The sequence below is a fragment of the Octodon degus genome, unplaced genomic scaffold (assembly GCF_000260255.1).
Source record: "Octodon degus isolate 3935 unplaced genomic scaffold, OctDeg1.0 scaffold00222, whole genome shotgun sequence".
NCBI lineage: Eukaryota > Metazoa > Chordata > Mammalia > Rodentia > Octodontidae > Octodon > Octodon degus.
Genome location: NW_004524798.1, coordinates 757,827 through 781,479, shown reverse-complemented (window position 1 = coordinate 781,479; position 23,653 = coordinate 757,827). Strand labels below are relative to the sequence as shown.

The 23,653-nt window shown below is 53.9% G+C and overlaps 1 protein-coding gene across 2 annotated transcripts in view; it reads right to left on the bottom strand.

Moving 5' to 3' along the window:
- Cuedc1 (CUE domain containing 1) overlaps positions 1-23,653 on the bottom strand; it is a 34,113-nt gene that overhangs the window by 7,598 nt on the left and 2,862 nt on the right. For both annotated transcript variants that reach the window (XM_023705499.1, XM_004645273.2), the window contains exons 2-7: positions 21,251-21,332; positions 11,346-11,984; positions 7,701-7,828; positions 2,656-2,782; positions 1,563-1,743; positions 443-526 (exon numbers count right to left, since the gene is read on the bottom strand). In XM_023705499.1, coding sequence (XP_023561267.1) covers positions 443-526; positions 1,563-1,743; positions 2,656-2,782; positions 7,701-7,828; positions 11,346-11,678 — 853 coding nt within the window. In that variant the 5' untranslated portion in view covers positions 11,679-11,984; positions 21,251-21,332. The remainder of the gene's footprint in view (positions 1-442; positions 527-1,562; positions 1,744-2,655; positions 2,783-7,700; positions 7,829-11,345; positions 11,985-21,250; positions 21,333-23,653) is intronic.

Here is a 23,653-nt window from a genome sequence, read left to right as displayed (position 1 = left end):
TGTTCAATCCCCAGTGTTGAAAGAAAAAAGGTTTGTCCTCAGCTTTGAGATGTGTTTTGCCTGTTTCTTAGACATATATGTTCTTATAGAACTATAAGCTTCTCCAAGACAGTCTAGGCCTCATTTGCTTGCCTTGTCCTTCCTGCTCCCAGGTGCTACCAAGGGACATTATGTCGTGTGCTGAACCTCACCAGGCACAGGTGTGTGATTCGCCGGGCACCCACCGGGTGTTAACCCCACAGGCCCAGGCTGGGGGTGGGGGGCCGGGGCTGCTTGGTGAGGAGACATCGCACTCCATCACAGGTGCAGAGGTGGGGCAGGACCATTCCTTCCAGTTTGCCGAGGAGCCCCAGAACCCCACCTCTATTTCAAACCTTACCCCAAACTCTATAAATATGTGAGGCAAAGTTGCTGCAGTGTGTCCTCCCAGAGGTAAGGTTACCTGGGACGGAGGATGGAGAGCCAAAGTCGTTTCCCACAGCCACACTGCTGGATTTGGATTTCTGGGACTCGTATTTCAGTCGATCTGGAAAAGGACCACATTCCTGTTAGGGAAGCGAGCTCCTGGCTCTTGGGGGAAGGCTGGAAGACGCAGGAGGCTGCGCCCCAGTCACAAGTGCACACATGCACACAAAGGATACCAGCACACACAGAGCCGGTGGTAACAGAAATGAGTGCCTGGCAACTACCAAAACTGTGAGAAAGCCACAACAGTCAGAATCAGATGGTGGCTGAGAGAGTCCAAAACATTGCTTTATTTTTATTTTGGCTTTCTGAGACCAGGTCTTGCTAGGTCATTGAGTCTGCTCTCAAACTCACTGTGTAACCCCAGCTGAACTCAAACTTGCAGTACTCCTCCAGCCTCAGCCTCCCAAGTGCTGGGATTACAGGTGAGTGCCACCACACCCGGGCCACCAATGCCCTGATTTTAAAAAGAGAGACCTGAGAACTCCACAGCCTTTGCTGTAAGCAGGGCCGGCATCTGGACCTCCTCCCTCCAGCCTCTGTTCTCGCTGTTCCACCCCATGAACACATGTGTCACACACTCACACTGGGACCCTTGCATGACAGCCTCCAACAGCTGTCTCTCCATACCCCACCAAGCCAGCCCCCAATCCTGAAGGAGAACAGCAGCCAGGCAGGGGAGCAGGGACCCCAGCCAAACATTGCCCAAACGCCCTGCCCTAACAGCCTCTCCAAACAGAGCCTCCACTTTGGCTTCAATGGAGCCCGCCGCTGTGGTCCTAGAGCTTCAGGCTGTCCTGTGGGCCTGTGGAGCCTTGCCCCAATCCCAGACCAGTGCTGAATGCCCAGCAGAGGTACAGGGGAGGGAGGGAGTGGACGCACCCCTCTCCCTGTGAGTCCCTAGGAAAGCAAAGGGTATCTGGTACCCAGGCAGAATTCTGGGGCTTCCCCAGGACCGCTGGTGAGGGCTGCGCCTTCACTGCGCCTCCACAGTACGGAAATGCTGGCCCCTGGAGCCCTGAGGCAAAAGCCCACATCCTTCTTTCTCCAGCCCTGGGGTGGCAGCCACAGCACCCGCCCACGCCTCAGTTGCCCACCTCTCTCCAAGGCGAGGAGGAAGTCTCGGTTGCGCTGCAGTTCCTTCATGAACTCCTCGTTCTGCAGGAAGAGCGCGATCCTCTCGTCCTCCAGGTACTGCTTCCAGCGGCTGTCCTGGTCTCCGGCCGTGGCAGGCAGGCCACCCTCTCCACTCACAGACTTGGTGCACCGGGGGTTACCCTGAGGAGGAAGCATACTGGTGCCTACCACAGGGGCACACGCCAAGCCCACCTCCACACACACATCACACACACCCTTGACCTTGAGCCCAGCCCCCCTGTGGAAGCAGCAGGGCCCCAAAATGATCTTTCCCATCACTCCTTCATGCACAACCCCAACGCTCCAGAAAACGCATTTGCAAATAGCTCAAGAGCCTGCATAGGACGCCCCAAGTCAAACCTCTCCCTGGGGGCTGGTGAGATGGCTCAGTGGTCTAAAGCACCTACTTAGAACAAGCTTGGCAAAGCACAAGGACCGTGGTTCAATCCCCCAGCACCACATGCCAGCCAGTGCCGCCTCCTGGTGGGCTGAGCTGGCCACACACACACACACACACACACACACACACAAATAAATAAAAATTAAAAAAAAAAAAACCTCTCCCTGTACACATGCTCCACAAGGTGAGATACATCTGCTCCACGGAGATACTTGGGGACCTGTCAAGGTCTGAGGAGAAGCCACCCCAGCACTTTCCCAAGGGACAGGAGCCACTGCCTGCCCTGATCCCCTTCCCTGCAGCCAGGGTATCCTTAGGCCATCACCTCGCTGGGGCAGACTAGGAAACCTCCAGACCTGACAGGAAGTAAGGCTTTCGGTTGGGCGTTCTTTCCCTGCAAGCCCAGGGTAACAGAAATAGCTCAGGGACAGGGGAGATGGCTCAGTAGGATAAGCACTTGACTGGCAAACACAAGGATCTGAGTTCAATCCCTGGTTCCAAAAAAAAAAAAAAAAAAAAAAAAAAAAGAAGAAAGAAAGAAATAGCTCAGCCTAAGCTTACTGACCAGGAAGCAGAACTGGCTGGCACAAAACATGTGGGTGGAGAGAGATACTAGACAGGTGGGTGGGCTGGGGGCATGCAGCAGCCATTACCTGTATGCTGTCCAGCTGCTGGGGCAGGATGCGGAGAAAGTCATCAGGGAGGTTGCCCAGCAGGGGAGGGTTCCAGTTCCGATAGCGCTGCTGGCTCGCAGAGGGCCCGGATGTGTGCACATCAGTCCTGTGGGGCAAGGGGTTAAGGAGGAGCTGGAGTCAGGCACAAGCGCAGCCTCTGGGCCTTTCACATGTGGTCCTCGGGTTCTTGGGCAGGTAGGATCCAGCTCGGAGCTGCCAGGCCCCTGCTGCATTAGACAAAGGCTCTGCTCTTGGCCCAGGAGGCCCTTCTCAGGCAGCCTGGCTTGGCTGCATCCCTTGGCCCTGAGCTCAGGTAACCACTGCTCTCTACTCGGAGCCCTTCTAGGGTGCAGGAACTCCGCTCTGGCACTAATGTCAATCTTGTGGATTTAGACATAGATGTCAAGGGATGTTCCCGATAGTCAGGGGACAGTACGTACCCTATGGTGCTCATACCCCAGCACCTAGCACACTATAACTAAGTACTGACAAAGATGCCAAACACAGCCAGCCTGCCTGCGGGAAAGGTGTGTGGCAGGAGGTCCATGCCAGGGCAGAGGGCACCTGTGTGGGGTGCAGGAGAGGAAGAGAGGCCATGTCACCCAGCCCTGAGGGCAGCCTGGAGCCTGGCCAGTAGCTCCCCCAGCTCCTCCACAGCCTGCAGTGTGGCAGCCGCAGGACACGTGTTCTGCTGAATCAGGGAAATGACACACTGAGAAGGCAGCCACGCGGCCTGGTAGCGGGTGGCGGGTGGTGGGGCCCTCTCCTGCTCAGCCTGGCTTTGATTTGGCCTCCAGCTCCAGGAATCCCGCCCGCCCCCTCACTGGAGGGGAGCTTTTCCGGGCTTCAGGACTGTGGAAATAACTTCCTTTCCTTTTTTATTTTGGGCTGGTGGCCAGCAGGGGTGAGAGAGAAAAGGAGAGAGCAGAAGGATAGCCAGCTGCTAAGAGCGGGGTGGGGCCTGGCAGCCCAGAGCCCAGGGAACCCTCCAGACGGCCAGAACCTCAGAGGGGGTGATGTCTGGTTGTAGGCTTTGCTTCCCTCCCAAGGCCCAAGAGAAGCCCCATTGCTCAGGAACTTGAAGACCCCCTCTGGCTGCAGCTGGGAGAGATCTCTGGGGTCATGATCCTGCTTTGGGCCTCAGGGTCGCCATCTGGAGACACAGGTGCCCACCCTGAGCCCAACCACAACGGGCAGCCACCCCAAAAGCTGCAGAGCTGTATCTGGACCCCTCTAGCCAAAACACCCAAGCGGCAAGGGGCAGCACAGGGGAGAATGTTCAGAGTCACTCTTGCTGCTGAATCCAGGGTGCCAGAGGAAGGACAAGGCCAGCCCCATCAGACCCCAGGCCCTGGCACTGGAGGGGTAGAGATGAGGGTAGCCACAGCTGCAGGAGCAGGGGGCCAGACCACAGGCAGCTAGGAAACTCCATTGTGGTTGGAAAGGAATGTCAGAAATGAGCCGAGAGGCAAAGAAAAAACTCCCAAGGCTGCCATTTCAATGGAAGAACAGCAGGAAATCTGTGCGGAGGGGTCTCCTGGACTTCAGAGACTTACAGACCGAGGGACAGGCTGGGGGAGGGGAAGGAGACAGCAGGTTGGGGACAATCTCCTGGCCAATGCTTCTGGAGTCCAAAAATAGACCTTCACACCACCACAGACCCACGTTTACTCACAGAGTGTCAGACCTGACTTGCAAGGATCTCAAAGATAGGCAACCTGCCCAGAAGGATTTTTGAGTGGAGATTTTTCAAGTTCACATGGGACAGGCCCTGCCGTATGACACACCGCTTGTCTAGGGTGCAGGAATCCCTGTGCTCCGGGCTTGCTTTCTGTTAGGGCTTGTGTCTAGATGACCCTAAAGCTTCATGTGGCCATAGGTGGGGCTTTTTCAGAGCTGACTGGATCTAGAGTGTGTGATGCTGGGATATATACACTGTGCAATGCTAGGCTCAAGGGCTCTAGGACTAAGGGTGTGAGTGCTGCCTCACCTAAGTAGCCTGCATAAGACATAAGAGACAGACAGGGCTGTGGTTGACCCTTCCTGGCTTTGCTACCTTCTGCCCACCATGAACGCTCTCCCCTGCAATGCCCTCTGCCAACCCACCCTGCTGTGGAGCCAGCTGCTTATGGATTGAAACCTCTACAAACTGTGAGCTATATAAATTTTTTCCCTTTTAATTTGGGTGTCAGGTATTTTCTCTCAGCAATGAGACAAATAACTACGACACTCTCTGGAAAGGCCCTGCCTCTTGGGGCCCCCAGAGCAATGTCTAAGCTTCCAAACTCAGCCTACCTGCAGGATCTCACATAGCCAGGGACTGAAGGAGTTCAGACCATTCTCCTTCAAGACTGACTCTTTTCAGCAGCTGGGAGAGTCCTAAAGCAATAGGCTGACCATACCACTGAAACCTCCTTCTGGCCTCCTCAAAGGTAAGATGGAAGCCACCCTGCCACTTGCCAGCCTTGTCTGGCCTTGTCCAGTGCCACCCACTCCAGAAGTCCCCAGATGGCCCTCCTGCACCCAGGCTTTTGCACACGCTGTCTCCTGTGACTGGCACACCCTCCCATCTGCTGCTTCATGGGGCTGATGCCAAGGCGTGTGGCCTTCAGCTCATAGCGTGGACTCTTGGCAGCTGCCCACCCCTCTGTCTCTGTCCTCTGGGCTCTGACCTTCCTGGGGTGTGAGTGAGGGGCCTTGGCAATCTGTTCATCCATGAGGTACATTTCCAGGGACTCAATAGATGCTGGGAATGAATGTCCCAGTGCAGAGACTAAACAAGACCCTGGGGCTGGCTTGGGGTAGGTAGATCTAGGCCTAGTGGGTTATGGGGGCAAAGGGACACTGCTCAGGGGCTGGCCCTCCTGCTAACGCACACTGGAAGCCTAGGAAGGAAGCCTCAGTGATGGTCTCTACCTCAGAGTTGGAGCTGACCTCCAAGGCCAGCCAGTGCAGTGGGGCAGGAAGAGCAGCAGACCCTAATTATAGGTCCGCTTTGTCCCTGACACTGCGCAAAGTGCTCCACACACAACAGCTCAATCCTTGTAACACTGCTGAGGGGCACATTAGTAACCCCATTTCCTAGATGTGAAAATGAAGCGCAGAGATTAAGTGACACAGCAGAGAGCCCAGACAAGTCAGAAGTTTGGCAGCATGGGCCGGGGAGATGGCTCAGTAGAATAAGCCCTTCCCTGGCAAGCACAAGGGCCTGAGTTCAATCCCTGGTTCCCCCCCACAAAAAAAGAGGGAGGGAGGAAGAGGAGGAAGAGGAGGAAGAGGAGGAAGAGGAGGAGGAGGGGGGAGGAAGAGGAGGAGGAGGAGGAGAAGAGAAGAGAAGAGAAGGAGGAGGAGGAGGAGGAGAAGTAGTAGTAGTAAGTAGTTTGGCAGCAAAAAAAGGGGTCAGGGTGTCTGCAGCGTGCCCACTCCCTATGCAGCGAAGCCCTCGGCTCCTGGCTCCAGTTGAGGCAAAGGCAACAGCTGGCTGAGGCCCACAGGGTCTGCACAAGGCCTCCTGAGCCTGGCCTCAGAAAGGCTCCCATCAGTGGGCTGCACTGCCGCTGCCCCTAGCCCTACCCCACCCCCGCACAGCAGAGGAGAAAGGCTATGGCCAGACAAACCCATCCTGAGTCTAAGCTGGCATCCACTCCCACAGCCTCAGTTTTCCCTTCAGAAAAAGTCAGTTATTCTGCCTAACAGAAACTGATGTTTTTGCAGAAGTATCTTGGGATATTTTTTTTTTTTTTAAAAAAAGGTCACATTTAAAAATAAAAGTAGGGGCTGGGGAGATAGCTCAGCAGCTTAAGCGTCTGCCTGGCAAGCACAAGGTCCTGAGTTTGATCCCAGTACCGCCAAAACAAAGAAAAGGAAAAAAAGAAAAAAATTACCAGATTCTCAGCACTTTGGGAGGCTGAGGCAGGAGGATCAGAAGTTCAAAGGAAGCCTGTGAAATTTAGGAAGTCCCGGTCTCAAAATAAAAAAGTAAGTAAATTACAAGGGCTGAGGGTGTGGCTGAGTGCTTGCTGATTTTAGTCCCCAGTAAAAGAAAGGGAAGGGGGAATAGCTGTGACCCACCAGAGAAGGGGAGTCCTGCCCATGTTTCCCCCCAGACTAGCTCTTGATTCCTGCCTCCCGCCCCGCATGGCCCGCCATCTTCTGTACACTTTTAATAGACCCTAACTCAAGACACTGCGCCCCGTGACTCTGGGACTCAACTGGTTCCTAAGCCACAGTCTGGGAGCCCTCACTGGGGAGGTGACAGGGCACAGCAGTGAAGAGTCACTGGCTTTGAAGTACAAAAGATGGATTCAAACCCCAGCTCTCAGTCATCTGTAAAATGGGGGTGCCGACAGTGCCACCTCCTAAGTCATCAGGTAAGGAAGTGTGGCAGGGTCAGGTGTTTGAAGGGCGCGTGGCAAACGGCAGCAATTCTTCATGGCTATACCCGTGTGATCCCCATCCCCACAGCTCCAGGGCTTCCGAGATCACCCACTCAGCCCAGTCCTTCTAAGAATGGCAGAGGTACATGCCTTTAATCCCAGAGACTTGGGAGGCTGAGGCAGGCGGCCTGCAAGTTTGAGGCCAGCCTGGGCAACTCTGTGAGCCCCTGTCACAAAATAAACTTGTACAAGGCGAAGGTATAGCTCAGCGGTAGCGCTTCAGTAGACGTGCAAGGCCCTGCGTCTGACGCCCAGCGCCAGGAGAAATGCCAGTACGCATTCTGCAGGCTCACCCTTCTTGCTCTGGCGGCTCCCTTGACTACAAGCCCAGAAAGCAGAGGCTGAGCACTACCTGGTCCCATGTAGCATGGGACACGCTACCTACCCCGGAGTAGGAATGTAAACATTTCCTTCTGCAATCCCGGCATCTCGAAAGTTCTCCCTGGTATCAGGCTAACATGCCTCTTGCTGCAGTAGAAGCCTATTCTTGGTGGAATTGTACACCGAAAGGTCCGGCATTTCCCACAGGGTCTGTACCCAACCCAGCCACTCCCTTCCTTCTCCCAGTGCTCAGAGATAGATCCTCACCGGGGAGGTGGAGTCGGGGGGGCCAGAGGGTAAGGCCTGTCGAACATGTGCATGTGGTATGCCGGCGGGGAGTACACCGGCGGGGGCTCTTCATCGGAGCTATCAGGTTCCAAAGTCCTTTCCAAGATCTAGATCACAGACAACGAAGAAAGATGGATTAATAAGCCTTCCCTGAATCTAAATGGCAATGAGACAAAACCAAGTGTGGGCGAGGATGTGTAATAGGGCACTGCGTGAGCTGCAGGTGGGAGTGTAACTCAATAAAGCCACTGCTTGGGAAAATGAGTCCTATACTAAGGCTCAACCTGTGGCTGGCTGTCCCCATCATTGCTGCAGGCCCTGCAGATGGGAAAGCACACATGCCCAGAGCAGTGGCATGGTCCCACCAACCACTCAAGGAACAGGCCAGGAGTAGGGTCGGCAGTGTGGTCCTGGGGGCAGGGCACGGGGGCTCCTGGATCCCTGGATGCCGTGTGGTCTAGGTGTGACAGCCAAGTGCATTCACACCTCAAAGCTTCCGTGAGCTGCACACTTGCAGTTTGCATCCTCTTTCTCTGAAGAAGTATCGCCTGCGCCCTCTTCAATGCACGTCCACATTTCCTGTCTTAACCTCAAACTGCCTGGCAAGAAAGGAGGTGGATTACTGAGCCCCTTTTACAGATGAGGAACCTGAGACACAGGTTGGTGAAGTGACATGGAATCCACAGAGTCTTCATCTGGGACCGTGGCCCACAGCCAGGCCTCAGGTGCAAATCCCACACCTGGACTGGATGCTCAGGCCCACAGAGGCCAGAGCCCAGGAGCCAGCTAGGGGACAAGAGAGGCCTCGACTGGATTCCCAGGGCCCAGACAGAGTGGGACCCTTCCCAGGGGCCCCCAGGCATCAGGAGCAGCAGATCCCTCATCACACATCCCGAGGGTCTACACTTTGCCGCCTGATCCTCCCTCCACCCCTTGGCACTGCTCCCATCTCCTGCAGGATTCGAGAACTGGGAAGGGCTCAGAGGCTCTGAGCCCCCATTTAACTCCACGTGAGTTTCTAGAAGTCCCTTCTAAAGCTGCTTCTCCCTGCATCTCCTCCTGTGGGCCTGGACTGGACTGTGGGCATCTCTCTTCTCTAGACCTGCCAGGCCTGGCACTAGAGCCTCACAGGACACCCTGGCAAGGAGCACATGCATGTGAATACACACACAGGCACAGGCACACACACACACACACACACACACACACACACACACACACACAGAGTCTGCACATGCCAAGGAGGCCTCCCACCCTGGAATGCACAAACGTTCTTTCCTGTGCGGTGGAAAGTATTTAAACAGATGCTATTACAGGAAAAAGAATATAGCTTCTTTGTGGGCCAGTGTTATGCTTACTGCAAATTTCTATGGGGAGGAAGAGAACGAAAGAGACAGACAGGCAGAGACAGACAGACAGAGATCAAGTGAGAGACTGAGACTGCAAGCTCTGTTGCTGTGCATAGCAGCTCGGCAAGAACCTGAGGCATGCAGAGGACTTGCGGCCTCACGCTGCCCACACACCCACTGCCCAGCTTCCTCTGTTCTGGAGCCAGTCTGGAGCCTGGTCTGGTCCCATGAGGCTGGTCTCAAGGGGCCAGAAGGAGAGAACTGGTAGGAACTGTTTCCAGGGGAAGCTGCCCTGGGTTTCCTCCAGGGACGGTGGCCTGCAGCAGACAAACCCCCAGAACCCAGAGATCGGGCCCGAGGGCTCCACGGTGCAGCCCCCAGCAGCCACCTGGAGAGGAATAGGGATATGCATGCTCAGAGGCAGGCAAGCTCCAGAAAGGCAGGTCCTGTCCCTGTACCTGTCTGGCCTCCTTGCTACCCTACCAGCCCTAAGGAGCCTGTTCTGGCTCTAAAGGTGCTGGGGTTTACAGCCCTGTGGGCTGCTGACTTAACTCATTATGGGTGACAGATGCCTGCCAGGTGTTGGGACAGGGTCTGGATCATTTATCTGCAGCAAGGATATCCCTAGGGCCAGCCACCATCCATCAGCCTGAGAGGGGATTTTTACAGTCAGCAGTTACTGTGGGTCCAGCCACTGCTCGTAAATTTCCAACAGCCTTCTTGCTGCTGGGCTTGGAGCTGGTTGCGTGGGCCGGGGCAGGGCGCCAGAGGAGGAGCTGGGAAAGAGTAGAGGAGGGCAGGGTGCACTAAGGGGCTGGGCCGGTAGAGCAAGTCATACAGAGCAGGTGACATGGGGACATACTGGGTCACCAGGGATGAGGAAGGAAAATCCTACTTATCAGATGTCAAGACCAATGAGACCGCAGCGGGAGAGAGTGCAGAGAGTTTGCCAGCTCACACTGAAAAGATGTGTTGCGCACATGCACATGCACACACACACACACACATACACAAAACCCCTCCTTTCCACGAAGAGGATCTAGGCTTTCCAGTATTATTCCCTTCCTCAGGCAAATCCAGGCAGCTCAATAAGAGAAGATAGAAAATTGTGCAAAGATAGCAACAACGTGTATTCATTCAACAAACACCCCCTGGGCCAGCCAGATAGCTCAGCATATTAAAGCGCCTGCTTAGACAGACGCAGGGACTGGTTTGATCCCCAGCCTGCTGTGCTGTCCCTGCCCTCAGGGTGCACTGAGACTATGAATGAGACTGGGGGTAGTGGCACACACCTGTAATCCCAGTGCTTAGGAGCTGAAAAACAGGAAGGATCACTACGAGTCCGATCTGTGTAGTGGGACCCTGTAGACCTTGTACTAAAAATACATTTAAAAAAATTAAAAAAATTCCCTGAGTGTGCTCTGTGCCTGACTGTCCTGGATGCTGCATGTGACACAGGGACAAGGCAGAGGTCGTCACTCACATAGCTTCTCTCCTGGAGAGGGAAGTCCCAGGAGAACCTGCCAAGGCAGGGCCAGAGGGGCAGGATGGCTGACTGGTGGGGACGTGGGGACAGGACGACGCCACAGCTTTATCTGGGTGCAGGTTGCTCACTGTACTGAGGGTGATAATAATGCTCTTCCTGAAGTGTGCAGGGACCACTATCAAAGTGTGGGTTCCCGGCCTGGGCTGGGACCCAAGACAGAATGGTTAGATCTCACCTGCGGGGCCATTTCCTGGCTGACCTTTGCCTCCAGTGAGCGCTGTACTGTGGGCTCTAGGAGGACAAAAGCTCTGACTTGGCCAACATGGATACTCCGAGGTTAAGAGTCTTTTTTTTCCCCTGCCTTTTTTTTTTTTTTTTTGGTGGGGGTCAGGGCCTCGTTACGTACTGAAGTCTAGCAGTCTAGCTCTTCAACTCACTATAGCCCAGGCTGGCTTCAACTCATGAGGATCCTCCTGCCTCAGCCTCCTGAGTATTGGGATTACAGATGTACCACACCCTGCCAGCCTTTCGGGAAAAGTACACACTCGAAGATTCTGGGCTTGGAATTGGGACTCAGTGTGCTGGACTGGCGCCCAGGCCTCTGCATTTTTAACAAGCACCTTGATTCTGACGTCCCCTGATCCTGGTGCACCACTGAGAGGTCAGCATTTGTTGAATGACTGCACCATCTGCTCTGTTTTCCAAGGAAAAAGGAGGCTGGCTTGCTGGTTGGAACCTAGGCAGAGGAGTCACCTGCAGGCTCCAAAGGCTGCCCACACTGCGCCCTACCTCCGGGGGGATGCTACCCTCCGAGTCGGAGCTGTCCTCATAGGCGCTGCCGCCGCCCCCCTCCAGGTTCATCTGCAGCAGCTGGTCGATGGTGGCGTCCACTGCACCGCTGTTGGCGCGCAGCACACACTCGATGATATCGTAGTCCATGTTGGGGAACATGGTCTTGAAGTCGTCCATGGCCTGGTTGAACTCCAGGCGGCGCACCTGGCGGGCTGGCCGGCTGTTGTTGAGCTCCTGTGGGGCCCCGGCGTTGCCTCCAGTCCCTGCTCCAGCCCCGCGTGCCCCCGCCCCGCCGCCTCCACTGCTGCTTCTGCGGAACAGGCTGGTCATTTTGTGCAGTCGCTTGGGGAAAATGTTTCCTATCAATTGGCCACAAACTCCCTTGTCCCTGGTCCTTCCGCCGTCAGCCACTTGCTTGCTTGCTCGCTCTGCAGACACGGGGAGCTCACCCGGCGCCTCCTCCCACGCCGGGCATGGGCAGCCGAGGCTCTGGATCAGCAGACTATGGGCCTGGGGCCCCAGGCAGTCTTCAGGGAGCGGACCTCATGGGGCATGTGGACCCGAGCCGGGCTTGGCTGGATGCGGGTCATCCACACCATGGGGGCATCCTGTGGCCAGCTCCAGGGATGGCCCCACCTGGAATGGGAGAGACAAGAGTCAGTGTGAAGATCCAAGGTGGGCAGAGGCGACCCCGGCCACAAGCAGGGAGGCCTGGCTTTTTCTGCTGCCTCTGCAGCTCCCACATTTTGCCACAGTACATTAGCAAGGGCGCTCTGGACTAGCACATGCCAGAACTCTATGGTAGGTGCACACTTCCATTCTGCAGATGGAGAAATTGTGCAAAGACTCAAAGGCAGGATCTGAACCCAGACCCTATGCCCTGCCCCCAGCCACCAATCTCAACTACTATGCACACTGCCAAGGATGACCTGGTAGGTGAGAGGGGTTCTGGGTCCTGCTCTCCATCACCACTCTAACATTGCTTCTGTCACCACAATGTCCCCCTTGGCAAAGTCCTGAATTTCAGGGACTCCCCAGTGTCACCAGGAACCTCCAACCTGAGAAAAGTTGGAGGTTCACTCCTGTACCTCCTCAGGATCAGAGGCTCCCGTTCTGGGTCATTGTTTCCATTCCTGAGGAGGCCCAGCACACTGCTGCTGCCCTCAGAGAGCCCAGACCCGGCCTTGACATTCAGTCCAGGCCCTTCTGAAGCGCCAGACCTGCAGAAGGAGCCAGGTCCCTGCCCCTGGACCATACCTGCTCACCGCTCTGTCAGGCTTCACGTTATGTCATATCTGGGATGCAGATCTGTTTTTAAAGAATACTGAGTGCCCTGCATATTTTAAAAAGGAAAGAAATGCCTAGAGGTTTCTTCTGAAAGCTCTTGAGGAACAATGGCTATCTTAAGTTCTCCCCCAGTCCAGTCCCTCTGCCGTAGCCAGCACCACCTGCACGCGCAGCATCACCAGTGTGTCTGAGGCTATGTGCACAGGGGGAAAGTCAGGCCCCAGAAAACCACCCGGCCCACTCAAACCAGGCACAGAAATGGCCACCAAGGTTACCCCTGGCTTCGGGCAGGAAGGAGGGTGGACTGAGTCTGAAAACACCATGTTCTGGCTCTCTCCCGCTTCTCCCAGGATGGACAGTCATTTACTTAGCTAGAAAAGAGGTGGCTCTACTGGCCTTTTCTAGGACTTGGGGGGCCACAAGCTTTACAGGCAATGGAGAAGCAGTCATGTGAGCGAATCAGCAGGCTCATCCTTGTAACCATCTCGGCACCCAATGGAGTGAGAAGCACAAACTGAGGGCTGTGGGATGGGGTGGGGAAGGGTTTCCCCCACACTGGGTCGGTGGAGGCCTGGCTGCCAGTGACTCCCAGTACCCAGAGGTCAGCCCTTCCTAATTCCCTGGGCTCTCCTACTCATCCAGTGGCTTCAAGGCGCCACCATGCTGCCATGCCTCTTGTCACACTCACTCCTGTACCTCCTCAGGATCAGAGGCTCCTGTTCTGGGCCTGCGAACATCTGCCTGGTCTCAGAAAGGCGGGTTGGATTTGAGGCTGCAAAGCTCCAGGTATGACGTGCTCTGTGCTGCCAGTGGAGACTGGAGATACGATCTACTCCCGCCCCGAGAAGGCTGGTTCACAGGATCACATGTCTGCATTTGTCCTGCTAAGTACACACTTGTTCTCTGCATGTATTATCACATGCATGAATGTAGTTTGCTAAAATGTCATAGCTAGGGAAAGTGGCATATGCCTATATCCAACCCAACAAGGAGGCTGGGATAGGAGAATCACAAGTTTAAGCCCAGTTTGAATGTGTTTAGCAAGACCCTGTTTCAAAATAATGATTTTTGGTACTTTTGTTCTGATAAGATGTGGGAGAGGGCTGGGGAGGGTGTAGCTCAGTGGGAGAGTCCTTGCCTTGCATGTGCAAGGTCCTGGCTTCAGCCCCTGGTACCACAAAAATCAGTCAATCTTTTTTTTTTTTTTTTTTCAGAACCGGGGAGTGAACTCAGGCCCTTGAGCTTGCCAGGGAAGCGCTTATTCTACTGAGCCATCTCCCCGGCCCCAATCAACTGATTTTTGTTATATGATCAAAACATAAATTCTACTGTGTCCTGGTTTTTACTGCTGAGTGGTATATGGTGGCCACCTTCCCATGTCAGCACATACAGAACCACTCCATCATGCTTAATACTTGAGGAATATTCCATTGATTGGCTAAAGCATGATTTACTTTCTACTTCCTTTTGTGCAGATGAGCCAGTACAGCCCAGGAAGGCCAAAGCCATTTCACAAGGAGAAACAGAAGGGTTACCTCAAATGACTGTCCAAGCATTTGGCTATGCAAATGAACACAGGAAGGTAGCCATGCGTGACAAGGCATCGCCGGCCAGCCCCCTGCACCTCCTGACACCTCGCAGGTCTGAGACTGCTACTCCGGCTCTGCCCTGGTGGCTGCTCTCACCTTGGGCTCTGCGGACCTGCCTTGAGGGGAGCCCATCACACAGACCCCTGCCTGTCACAGCATCACACATAGGGACCTGAGCCTCATACTCGGGCCCTGGGGAGCAAAGCCAGCATGTCCCTGCTCCCCTAATAATTCTCCAAGAAAGATGGGAGCCAGTTGTCACTTGGAGAAAGAGGCCAGAACCTGGCCACTCAGGGAGGAAGAAAAGTGGGGCACCCATGTCCCCTTTAACAGTCCTTTGGGTAGGCCCCTCAGGCTGATGGCCTGGGAGTATTCAGCAGCCTCAAGAGGCGTCCTGGCACCCGTCACTCAGTGACAGCGGGCATGCGCCACTTAGCTCAGCTGCAGACTTCTCCATGTCCCTGTCCTCTTGCGGCCCAGTGGCCCTCATCTATACGTAACCCTTATATGACTTCCATGTGAACTAAACAAGCTGGCCCTCAGTCCAAGGCCTGAGTGCTGTGTTCTGCTGTCTCTGCCCGCAGAGGCCAGTAAGAGCCAGGTGCAGCTGAGGTGCCGGCCAAGCAGCTCCCTGGAGCAGAGGGACAGAAGGGATAATTCTCAGGGACTCATTGCCATATCTAGATGCCAACCCTGGAATTCCTTGAGCCCTCTAGAAGGAAATGCTGGCCCTCACGACACTGGGGGAGGGGGCCTGCCGGCCTAGACAGCTTCTTCATCGAGCCCAATGCAGAACCTTGAAAAAGGTGTTGAATTATGAGTGTACGGGACACTCAGGATCCTGAAAGCCAAGCTGCCTATAGACAGCACCAGGAAGGGCTGGAAGGGCCCCCACTTCCCTGAGGACTGTCTCCTTTTTTCCTTGCTGAGGTGTGGCTAGCCACAGGGAGGACTGTCCCCAGGGGCAAAGTCATCCACGGCAGGCTGCTTTTGCTCCCAGCTCTGCTCAAAGGAAAAGCAATCTAAGGCACGTGGAAGCACACAGGCACCCAGGTGACCTGTTTATGAGTCTGTGCTTGGTACTTTCGCTGCTAATCTTTATTACAACTCCAAGAGATAGGTGCTATCACCTCTGTTTTGCAGATGCAAAAAATGTTCCAGAGAAGTTAGGTAACTCACCCAAAGCCACACAGCTAGTGTGGGAACAGAATTAACAACCTATTTCCTAAAAGGAAAAAAAAAAAAAAAAAAAAAAACCCTGCCAAGTAAGGCTTACAGGGCTGAGAGCCAGGGAGCCTGAGAAACGCAGCCAGGTGCCCCGGGCTTAGGCTGTCCCACCGGAGGAACGCGAGCCACACTGTGTGGGGGAGGCCTGTTGGCTCTGCCCCAGACCTGGCTCTGGGATCCTGGGGAAACCATAGGACCCCTCTGAGCCCCAACTGCTGAGCTTTGGCAGGAGAACGGGGAAGATAACCCTGAGCGGCTTCTGACAGGGGAAGTGCGTCAAACCCACCAAGCCCGTTAGAACTCTCATGAACACAGGACACTGGGGACCTGAAAACCTGGAAGCAGAAACCCGCACCTGTTCTCCCCCATGTCCCAGGGAGCCAGGCTGAGGGCAGCCTCTTCACCCTCCTCCTCCTCTTCCTTCTCTTTCTCTCTCCTTTCTCCTCCCAGCAAAGGAATCCAGGCCTGGCAGGGGCGGCAGGCAGCCAACTCCACTTCTAGAGTGAGCAGTCGCCAAGGCCTGAGTCACTCCAGGCCTGGCCCAGGGAGGTGGGCAGGCTCCCCCAGCCTTGTCCAAGGTCAACCCAGCTGGTCTCCTGCCTTCACAAGGCCTGTTGCTGTCAGGGCTGATGCAGCCCCTGTCCTGAGCTCCTGTTTGGACTGCAGTAAGGTGTGTGCTTTGCAGCATTAGCTCACCACTCTGACCCTCAGCTTCCTTGCTGGTAGAATCGGATGTAACACTACTTGGGAAGCACACTGTGCTAGCACTCTGTGGGTACGTGGAGCACAGGAAGCACCCTGGTGTGGAAGACAGGATGGTGTGGCCCGGGCTCCGCTCACACCCTGAGCCATCACCGCCAGCCCCACGGCACGTGACATGCCCACTCCTAAGCTTCAGTGGCACCTCCTGACCTCACCTTGGACATCCCCACCCTCATGCACAGAGCCCACCTGCCACCTCCACCTGCTGCACCCCCACCGCAGCTCCTCTGATGTTTCTGTGCCACTCCCTGTTCTGGCCTTAGTCTACTCCCCACTTCTGTTACCTGCAACTCCGTGGGGCTCAGGCTCAGCTTTGGGCTTATCTTCAAGAGCTTTTTTTAAAAAAATGTATTTAGGACAGGGTCTACAGGGTCTCACTACATAGATTGGACTCATAGTGATTCTCCTGTTTTCTCCCAAGTGCTGGGATTACAGGTACACACCACCACGCCCAGTCTCAGTTGCCATCTCAGTGCGCCCCACAGGCGGGACTAGCACACCAGAGATCAGACCCCAACCACTGTGCTCTGCCTAAGCTGGTACTTTAGCCTGCTGAGCCATCTGGCTGGCCCTCAAGAGCTCTTCTGTTAGGCCCTGCAGCCCATCCACTGCCCATCCTGTCTTCCTAACCTTCAAAAGGTCTTAAGAACCCAGCCACCTCCATGCCCAGCACTCCCGGCCGCTCCCTCCTCTGCTACCATGGTGGCGGCAGCATTCCTCAGCTCCCAAGCCCTCCTGGCTCCTCATGTCCTTAGACACAACCCAGAGCTGCGCGGCGGCCCACCAGGCCCTGCCACCTGTTTGGCTGCCATCCAACAAGCAAGCACACAGAGACGCAGAGACATGCAAAGACGGATCTTCACTGCTCTGGTCCCCATCACCACCCCTCTCCCAGGGGTCTCTGCCCTTTGCCCTGCTCCGCCTCCCTCTGTGACAGGCCACCTCAAGATGGTCTCCCACCATCTTCTCCACTAGACGCCAGCTCCCAAGGGCAGGGTCCTTGCTGCATTCACTGGAGGACACCAAACCCTAAACAGTGCCCAGACTGTGAACAGAACTGCCTTGGCTGAGGCAGAAGGGACCGAAAGGTGGAGAAGCATGATAAACCGGCGTTCTTCCCTGCCCTGCCTCCTTTGGCTCCCAGCAGAGGTGGGAGGGGGCTTTTAAGTTTCTAGTGTCCTTTCTCTACATGCTCAGGGACTCCTTGCCACAAACCTATGAGGTACATAGGGCATGTGTTATTATCCTACTTCCCAGAGAGGGTGACAAAGGCCAGCGCAGTTCAGCAACATGGATAGGTCCCATGAGCTTTCTGCCGCCTGGCTTCAGGGCCTCCCGCCTGGCACTAGAGGCTGATGGCAGGTTGGTCCCTTTCTTCACCAGCTCAGCTCTAGGGCACAGGAGGCCACCCACTCTCAGAACTGACTTGATTGTATTCTGTCCCTGGAGGACCAGAGCTCTCCCTGAGAGGTGGGGGTGACCACAGGGGACCTCAGGAGGGGGTCCGTGGTGCTAGGGTCCAGCTCTGGAAGGAGAGGTAGGGCTGCCCCAGGCCAGCTCTGTCCTTGAGTGCCCCAGGCTCCCTCTTCAGAAAAGCACTGAGGAACAGACCCTAGATCCCGTGATCCCTGCGGGTTCCAGGAGACACCTATTTCTTGCCCCAGCTCTGGGCCCAGCCCAGTGGCACTGCCAGACCAGGCCACTAGGTGGCATCCCCGCGCTCAGGCCCGGCTGCTCCCGGGAAAGGGCAGACGGTAGCTTCTCTGCCAGGAGCCAAGGGTGTGCCCCACCCCCACCTGGAGACTGAAGGGAGAAGAGCCACCCAACAGCCCCTGGAGCCTTAGAACCCGAAGTGGGAAATCTGTGGCACACCGCCAGAGCTTCCTAACCCTGGTCCTTGGCAGACATCACCAATCCATTCAGCTCAGGACCCTTGGTGACAGGGCGCTTTAAAGGCCAGCTCCAGGCACGTGACCAGACCTGGCCAGCTAGACCCAGCGCTCCGCCAGCGCCTCCCCTCCCCTCCCATCTATTTGGGAAGCTAGGGCCAGGCTGACTTTGTTTCATCAGTCCGGGCTACAGAAGCCAGCAGGGCCAGGATAAGGTCACACGACCCCCGGGAGGCTTGTGTAACCATGGATGAGCCCTGGGAAACCTTAGCGCCGGGGAGAGGCTGCTGGGCCGGGCAGCCTGGCAGCTGCGTCCTCCTCCTCCAATTGTCACCTCAGACGCTACGGGGTGTGGCGGGGGAAGGGAAGGGGGCAGAGCAAGAGACCAGGCTGTGTGTGTGTGTGTGTGTGTGTGTGTGTAGGGGTGGCCCTAAAAGAGCCGCCTTGTCCTCCTGCCCCTGCGCAGCCTTGTTTTCTTCCCAAGCTATTAATGTCTCTGCAGCTTCAAAAGCCGGGTGACCTTTAAATGCCGAGCTGCCTGCTCCTACCCAAGGCACAGAAACAGCTTAATAGAAACTCGGCCCAATGGCCACAGCTGCTGGGCTTGCAACAAAGCCAATCTCATGGTCCAAGGACCCAGGGCTACTGGACAGCCACACCTGGGCCCACCCCAGGGCAGCCAAGAAGGGCTCAGAGGTCCCTCGGCAAAGCCACTGGAGAAAGTGGCCAGGCTAGACATGAGCAGATGAGGAGGAACAGAAGGAGAAACACAATTCTGCCATTAGCTGCTTGCTGTGTGACCTTAGGTTGCCTCCTGACCTCTCTGGGCCACTTACTACTCCTTCATCTGTTAAACATGCGTATTGGATAAAAGGATCAAGACCCTTTGCTAAGCAGAAGGCACACTGAGAGGGAGGACGCATGGCTTGCACACCCACCCAGCTAGGTACCAGGAGAAGTGCAGCGAGGGGCAGGACTACCTTCCTAGGGCTGCCACACACACAGCACCACTCCCTGTGCCACCTCCTGTCACCTGGCAGATCTGTAGATCTAAGTTGCTCAAAAACTTGGTGGTTGTCCTTTTTAAAACTTTTTTTTTTTTTTTTTTGGGAAGAGTCTACAGGGTGTTCACTGCTAGACTGGATTCATAGTGATCCACCTGTTTAAAGCCTCCCAAGAGCCAGGATTTCAGGCAGGCGCCACCACACCCAGTCTCTTTTTAAAACTTTTAAAGCCAGGCATCGTGGCATGTGCCCATAATCTCAATCCCAGCACTTTGAAGGCTGATATAGGAGAATCATAAATTGGAGCCCAATCTGGGCAATTTGGCAAGGCTCTGTCTCCAAATTAAAAAATAAATGAGGGGAGGGGAAGGCATATATATATATATATATATGCACACACACAAATATATAATTTTTTAAGCTCTGAAAACAAAAAAGAAGGGAAAAATCCTTTTTTTTTTTTTTTCCTAATTTTCCTCTTTTTGCTTCAAAACTTCTGGCCAGATCTGAGCCTATGGGGGATGTGGGGCAGGGACTAGAGCAAAAGACTTCAAAGGAGGTTAATGCCCCTCCCACAGGCAAATTGGCCCTGGATCCTCAGACCTAAGGACATCATCTTTTATCTCTGCTTCTGACACCCGAACATTGGGCCTGACTGCCATAAAAGGTGTCATCAAAAAGTCAGGGCTGCTTTTCAGCTGAGCAAATCCAAGCTGCAGCTCCCGGGGCATGAGTGACTTGTGTCCTTGGTAGGACAATGGCAGTATCAACAAGACTGACAACAGCCAGTGCACAGCGCCTGCTCCTTGCACAGCGAGTCTCCAGTCCCTCTGTCCGCCTACAAGGCCCACATTTCCACTGTACAGACGAAGGAGCGCGTTCAAGGTCACACAGCTGAGCGGCCAACCTGAAATGTGAACCCAGGTGATCTGATTTCAGAGTGAACACGCGGCTTCCATCAGGCCTGAGAAGCACTCCATGTTCCCTGAAGCCCAGCACAGGGCCAGGCAGATGGCAGGAATCGGTGGCTGTGAGCTGAAGCCTAACCCATGGATGGGCTGGGAAGGGGTGCTTCTCAGTGCCTCTAGAATTATGAAGGATGGCGCTCATGTCTAGCAAGCAAAGGAAGAAGCCCCTAGGTAAAGCCTTGTCCAGGAGAAAAACAAAGTGCTTCTCCCCACCCACCCTTCCAAAGTTGTCAAGTTGCCTGAGCAACCGTTTAGCACCACAACCTGGGCTGGTTGGGGACTATTTCTACAACTATCTTTCTCTCCATCAACAAACACTAGCAGCTCAGCCAAGACCTCAACCCAGGCACCTGGGAGGAGCTCAAACCCTCACAGATAGAGGGCTGCTGCTCCCCATAGCCCTCCCCACCAAGATGCAGCAGCTCTGGGGAGCCCCGCTGGAGTGGCAAGAACAAGCACATGCCTGGGACCCAGGACGACTGCTGAGATTGGGTGAGGGGGGCTGTGGCAGTCAGGCGCAGGGCCAGGAAGCTGGGATGGCTCCAGGCGTGAGCTCATACTGGCCCAGGCCCAGCTTCTTGGGAAGAGAAACCGGCTGTCCTCCTGGGGCCAACCTGCAGGGTCTGTGAGTGAGCTTTGAAGTCTGGAAGGCAGCAAGAGACATTTCTGGGCCCCGGAGAGACAGGTGGAGGGTCATACCCCAGGATCTAGCATCTGAGCTTGCCTGAGGGGTGCTGGGAGGCGGGGGCAGAGGAGGCTTCTGAGAACAGGAGCCCCAGTCCTTGCCCCCAGTCCTCTGGGGAGAATTGAGGTCTAAGAAACAGATCAGATCTCTGTAAATTTTTGAATACCTTTAAGTCTTAATTCATGTTCATTTCTTAGTGTAACAATGAACTGTGCAACAACAACAAAGTGATAGCACCGCCAGGGATCTTTGCACACACCCCAAGACTGAACCAGGGCCTTGTACACAATAAGCGTACACGCTCCTCCTGGCCTATATTCCCAGCCCTTTGAGTTACTTCCTGATAAAACATGATAGCAGCTATCTCCGAGTCCTTGCTATGTGCCCTGCACCCTCTGAGCACGTGGCAGGTGCTATCTCCTCAGTGAAGCGATGATTACAGTCACTTTACAGATAAGAAAAAAAAGGCCCAGAGAGGTTAAATGACTTACTTAGGATCACAGAGCTGGAAGCTGAATCCAAACAGCACAGCCCCAGGTCCAGGCTTTTCTGAACACCCACCTGACACAGTCTCTGTAATTAAAGCAAAACAAAACAAACAGTAAAAGAAAACTAATGATGCTAGAAAAAACCTTGGGAAGCAAACAAGCCACAGGGTGTTCATGGCTGAAATCTCGCTGCGGTCTTGAGATACCCCACCCGCCCTCATCTGCTGTGGTTACTTGGGCAGCCCTCCCGGGGGCGGGGCGGGACGCTGAGCACCCCCGCCGCGCATCCTCCCACCCTGGTCAGGGACACAGGACCCAGTGGGCATGGGATGGCCCAGGCCATGGCCTTTCCGAGGCAGGTCCACAACTAAAGGCTCAACTCCAGCTGGTGCCCGCTGGTGCTGAACCATGGCACTGGCAGCCAGCAGACGCCTGACTATGCTACTATCTGGGCATCCGGGCTTCTTTTTTTTTTTTTTTTAATTTTTTATTTATTTGTGTGTGTGTGTGTGTGTGTGTGTGTGTGGCCAGCTCAGCCCACCAGGGGGCGGGGCTAGCTGGCATGTGGTGCTGGGGGATTGAACCGCGGTCCCTGTGCTTTGCTGAGCTTGTTCTAAGTATGTGCTTTAGACCACTGAGCCATCTCACCAGCCCCACTGAGCCATCTCACCAGCCCCGCATCCGGGCTTCTTTCGGCCAGTTTCCCTATTTGTGGATCAGGGACACAAGTACCCTCTCAGGTGGGGCTCCCGATGGTAGGAGATTCACTGTGGTGGGCGCCCCCCAACTGTTAAGACTGGCACTGTCATAGGTAAAACTCCGTAAGACATTGGTGTAGGCAAAGACATTATGAATGAAACCCTGATCATACAGGAACTATACAAAAATCAACAACTGTGATCTCTTCTTATTAAAAAGCTTTTTGCACAGCAAGAGAAACCACCAACAGAGTGAAGAGACAACCCACAATGCATGGAGAATGTTTGCCAGCTGTTCCTTAGACAAAGATTTACTATGGAGAACACATAAAGAGCTCAAAATGATCCAACCTCCCAAATGTAAAGACCCAATCCAAAAACGGACATCAGAGATGAGTATTGACTTTCCAGAGGAAGAAATATAAACAGCAAATATATGTAAAAATTTCCAACATCACTGGTCATTTGAGAAATGCTAATTAAAACAACACTGAGATTCCACCTCATCCCATAAAGAATTACTATCATCAAGAAATCAACCAATAACCAATACCAGAGGGACTGTGAGGGAAAAGAAACCTTTCTCCACTGTTAGTAGGAGTGCAGACTGGTGCAACCACTCTGGAAATCAGTTTGGATATTTCTCAAAAAACTAAAATTTAGGTTGTAGGGTTTTTTTTTTTTTTTTGTATTATAGGGTAGGGTCTACAGTGTGTTCAGGGTCTCACTACTAGATCGGACTCATAGCGATCTGCCTGTTTACAGCCCTCCAAGAGCTGGGATTATAGGTGCGCACCACCACGCCCAGTCTCAAAAAGCTAGAATTTAAGGATATAGCTCAGCAGCACAGCACCTGCTTGCCAAGCACAAAGTCCTGAGTTCAATTTCCAGTATGAAAAAAAAATTAACATGCATTTAAATAAAATACAAATCAAACAGAAAAAAAAATATATATGGGCTTGGAGGCTGAAGCTCCAGCGGCGCAATCGGTTAGCGCGCTGTACTTATATAAAAATATAGACTTGGAGGCTCCATTTGACCCAGCTATTCCCCTTCTGGATATCTTTCCAGAAGAATTAAAAACACCATACCACAGAGATCTATGCGCACCCATCTTTAGAGCAGCACAATTTGTCATTGTAAACCTTGGGAAAAAACTCAAAGCCCATCAACTGAGGAACAGGTAATAAAAGAGCTGGTCTTTTTATACAATAGAATACTGCCAGGCCATAAAGAAGGATAAACTGGATATTTTGTAGGTAAATGGATGCAACTGGAGAGCATACAGCTAAGTGACATAAGTCAGTCACATGCGTGGGCGTCCTGTGGTCTCCCTAGTGTGAGAAGCTGAAAGAATAAATTAAATCCAAACTGTACAACAGATACTGTAAAGTGGGGAAAAAGCTATTCAGAATGAAAGAGAAACTGGGGTTGGGAGAAAGGAGAAAGGAAGGGAGAGAAAAGTACATACATATGTTACATGTAGTTAAGTTAGTTATAACTTAGTGACTAACTTAACTATAACACAAGATAGTTAAGATAGTTATACTACTAATTTCTCCTTGTTCATTGAAAAAAAGGTTTGTGCCAATAATGTTTGGACAATTAAACGCCCTTATCTTGTACCCTTGAGTGATTTAAAAATAACAAATGCAATGTGTTAATCAGTGTTACCCTTCTACCATCTTGTTCTGAAATTTCATTTTAT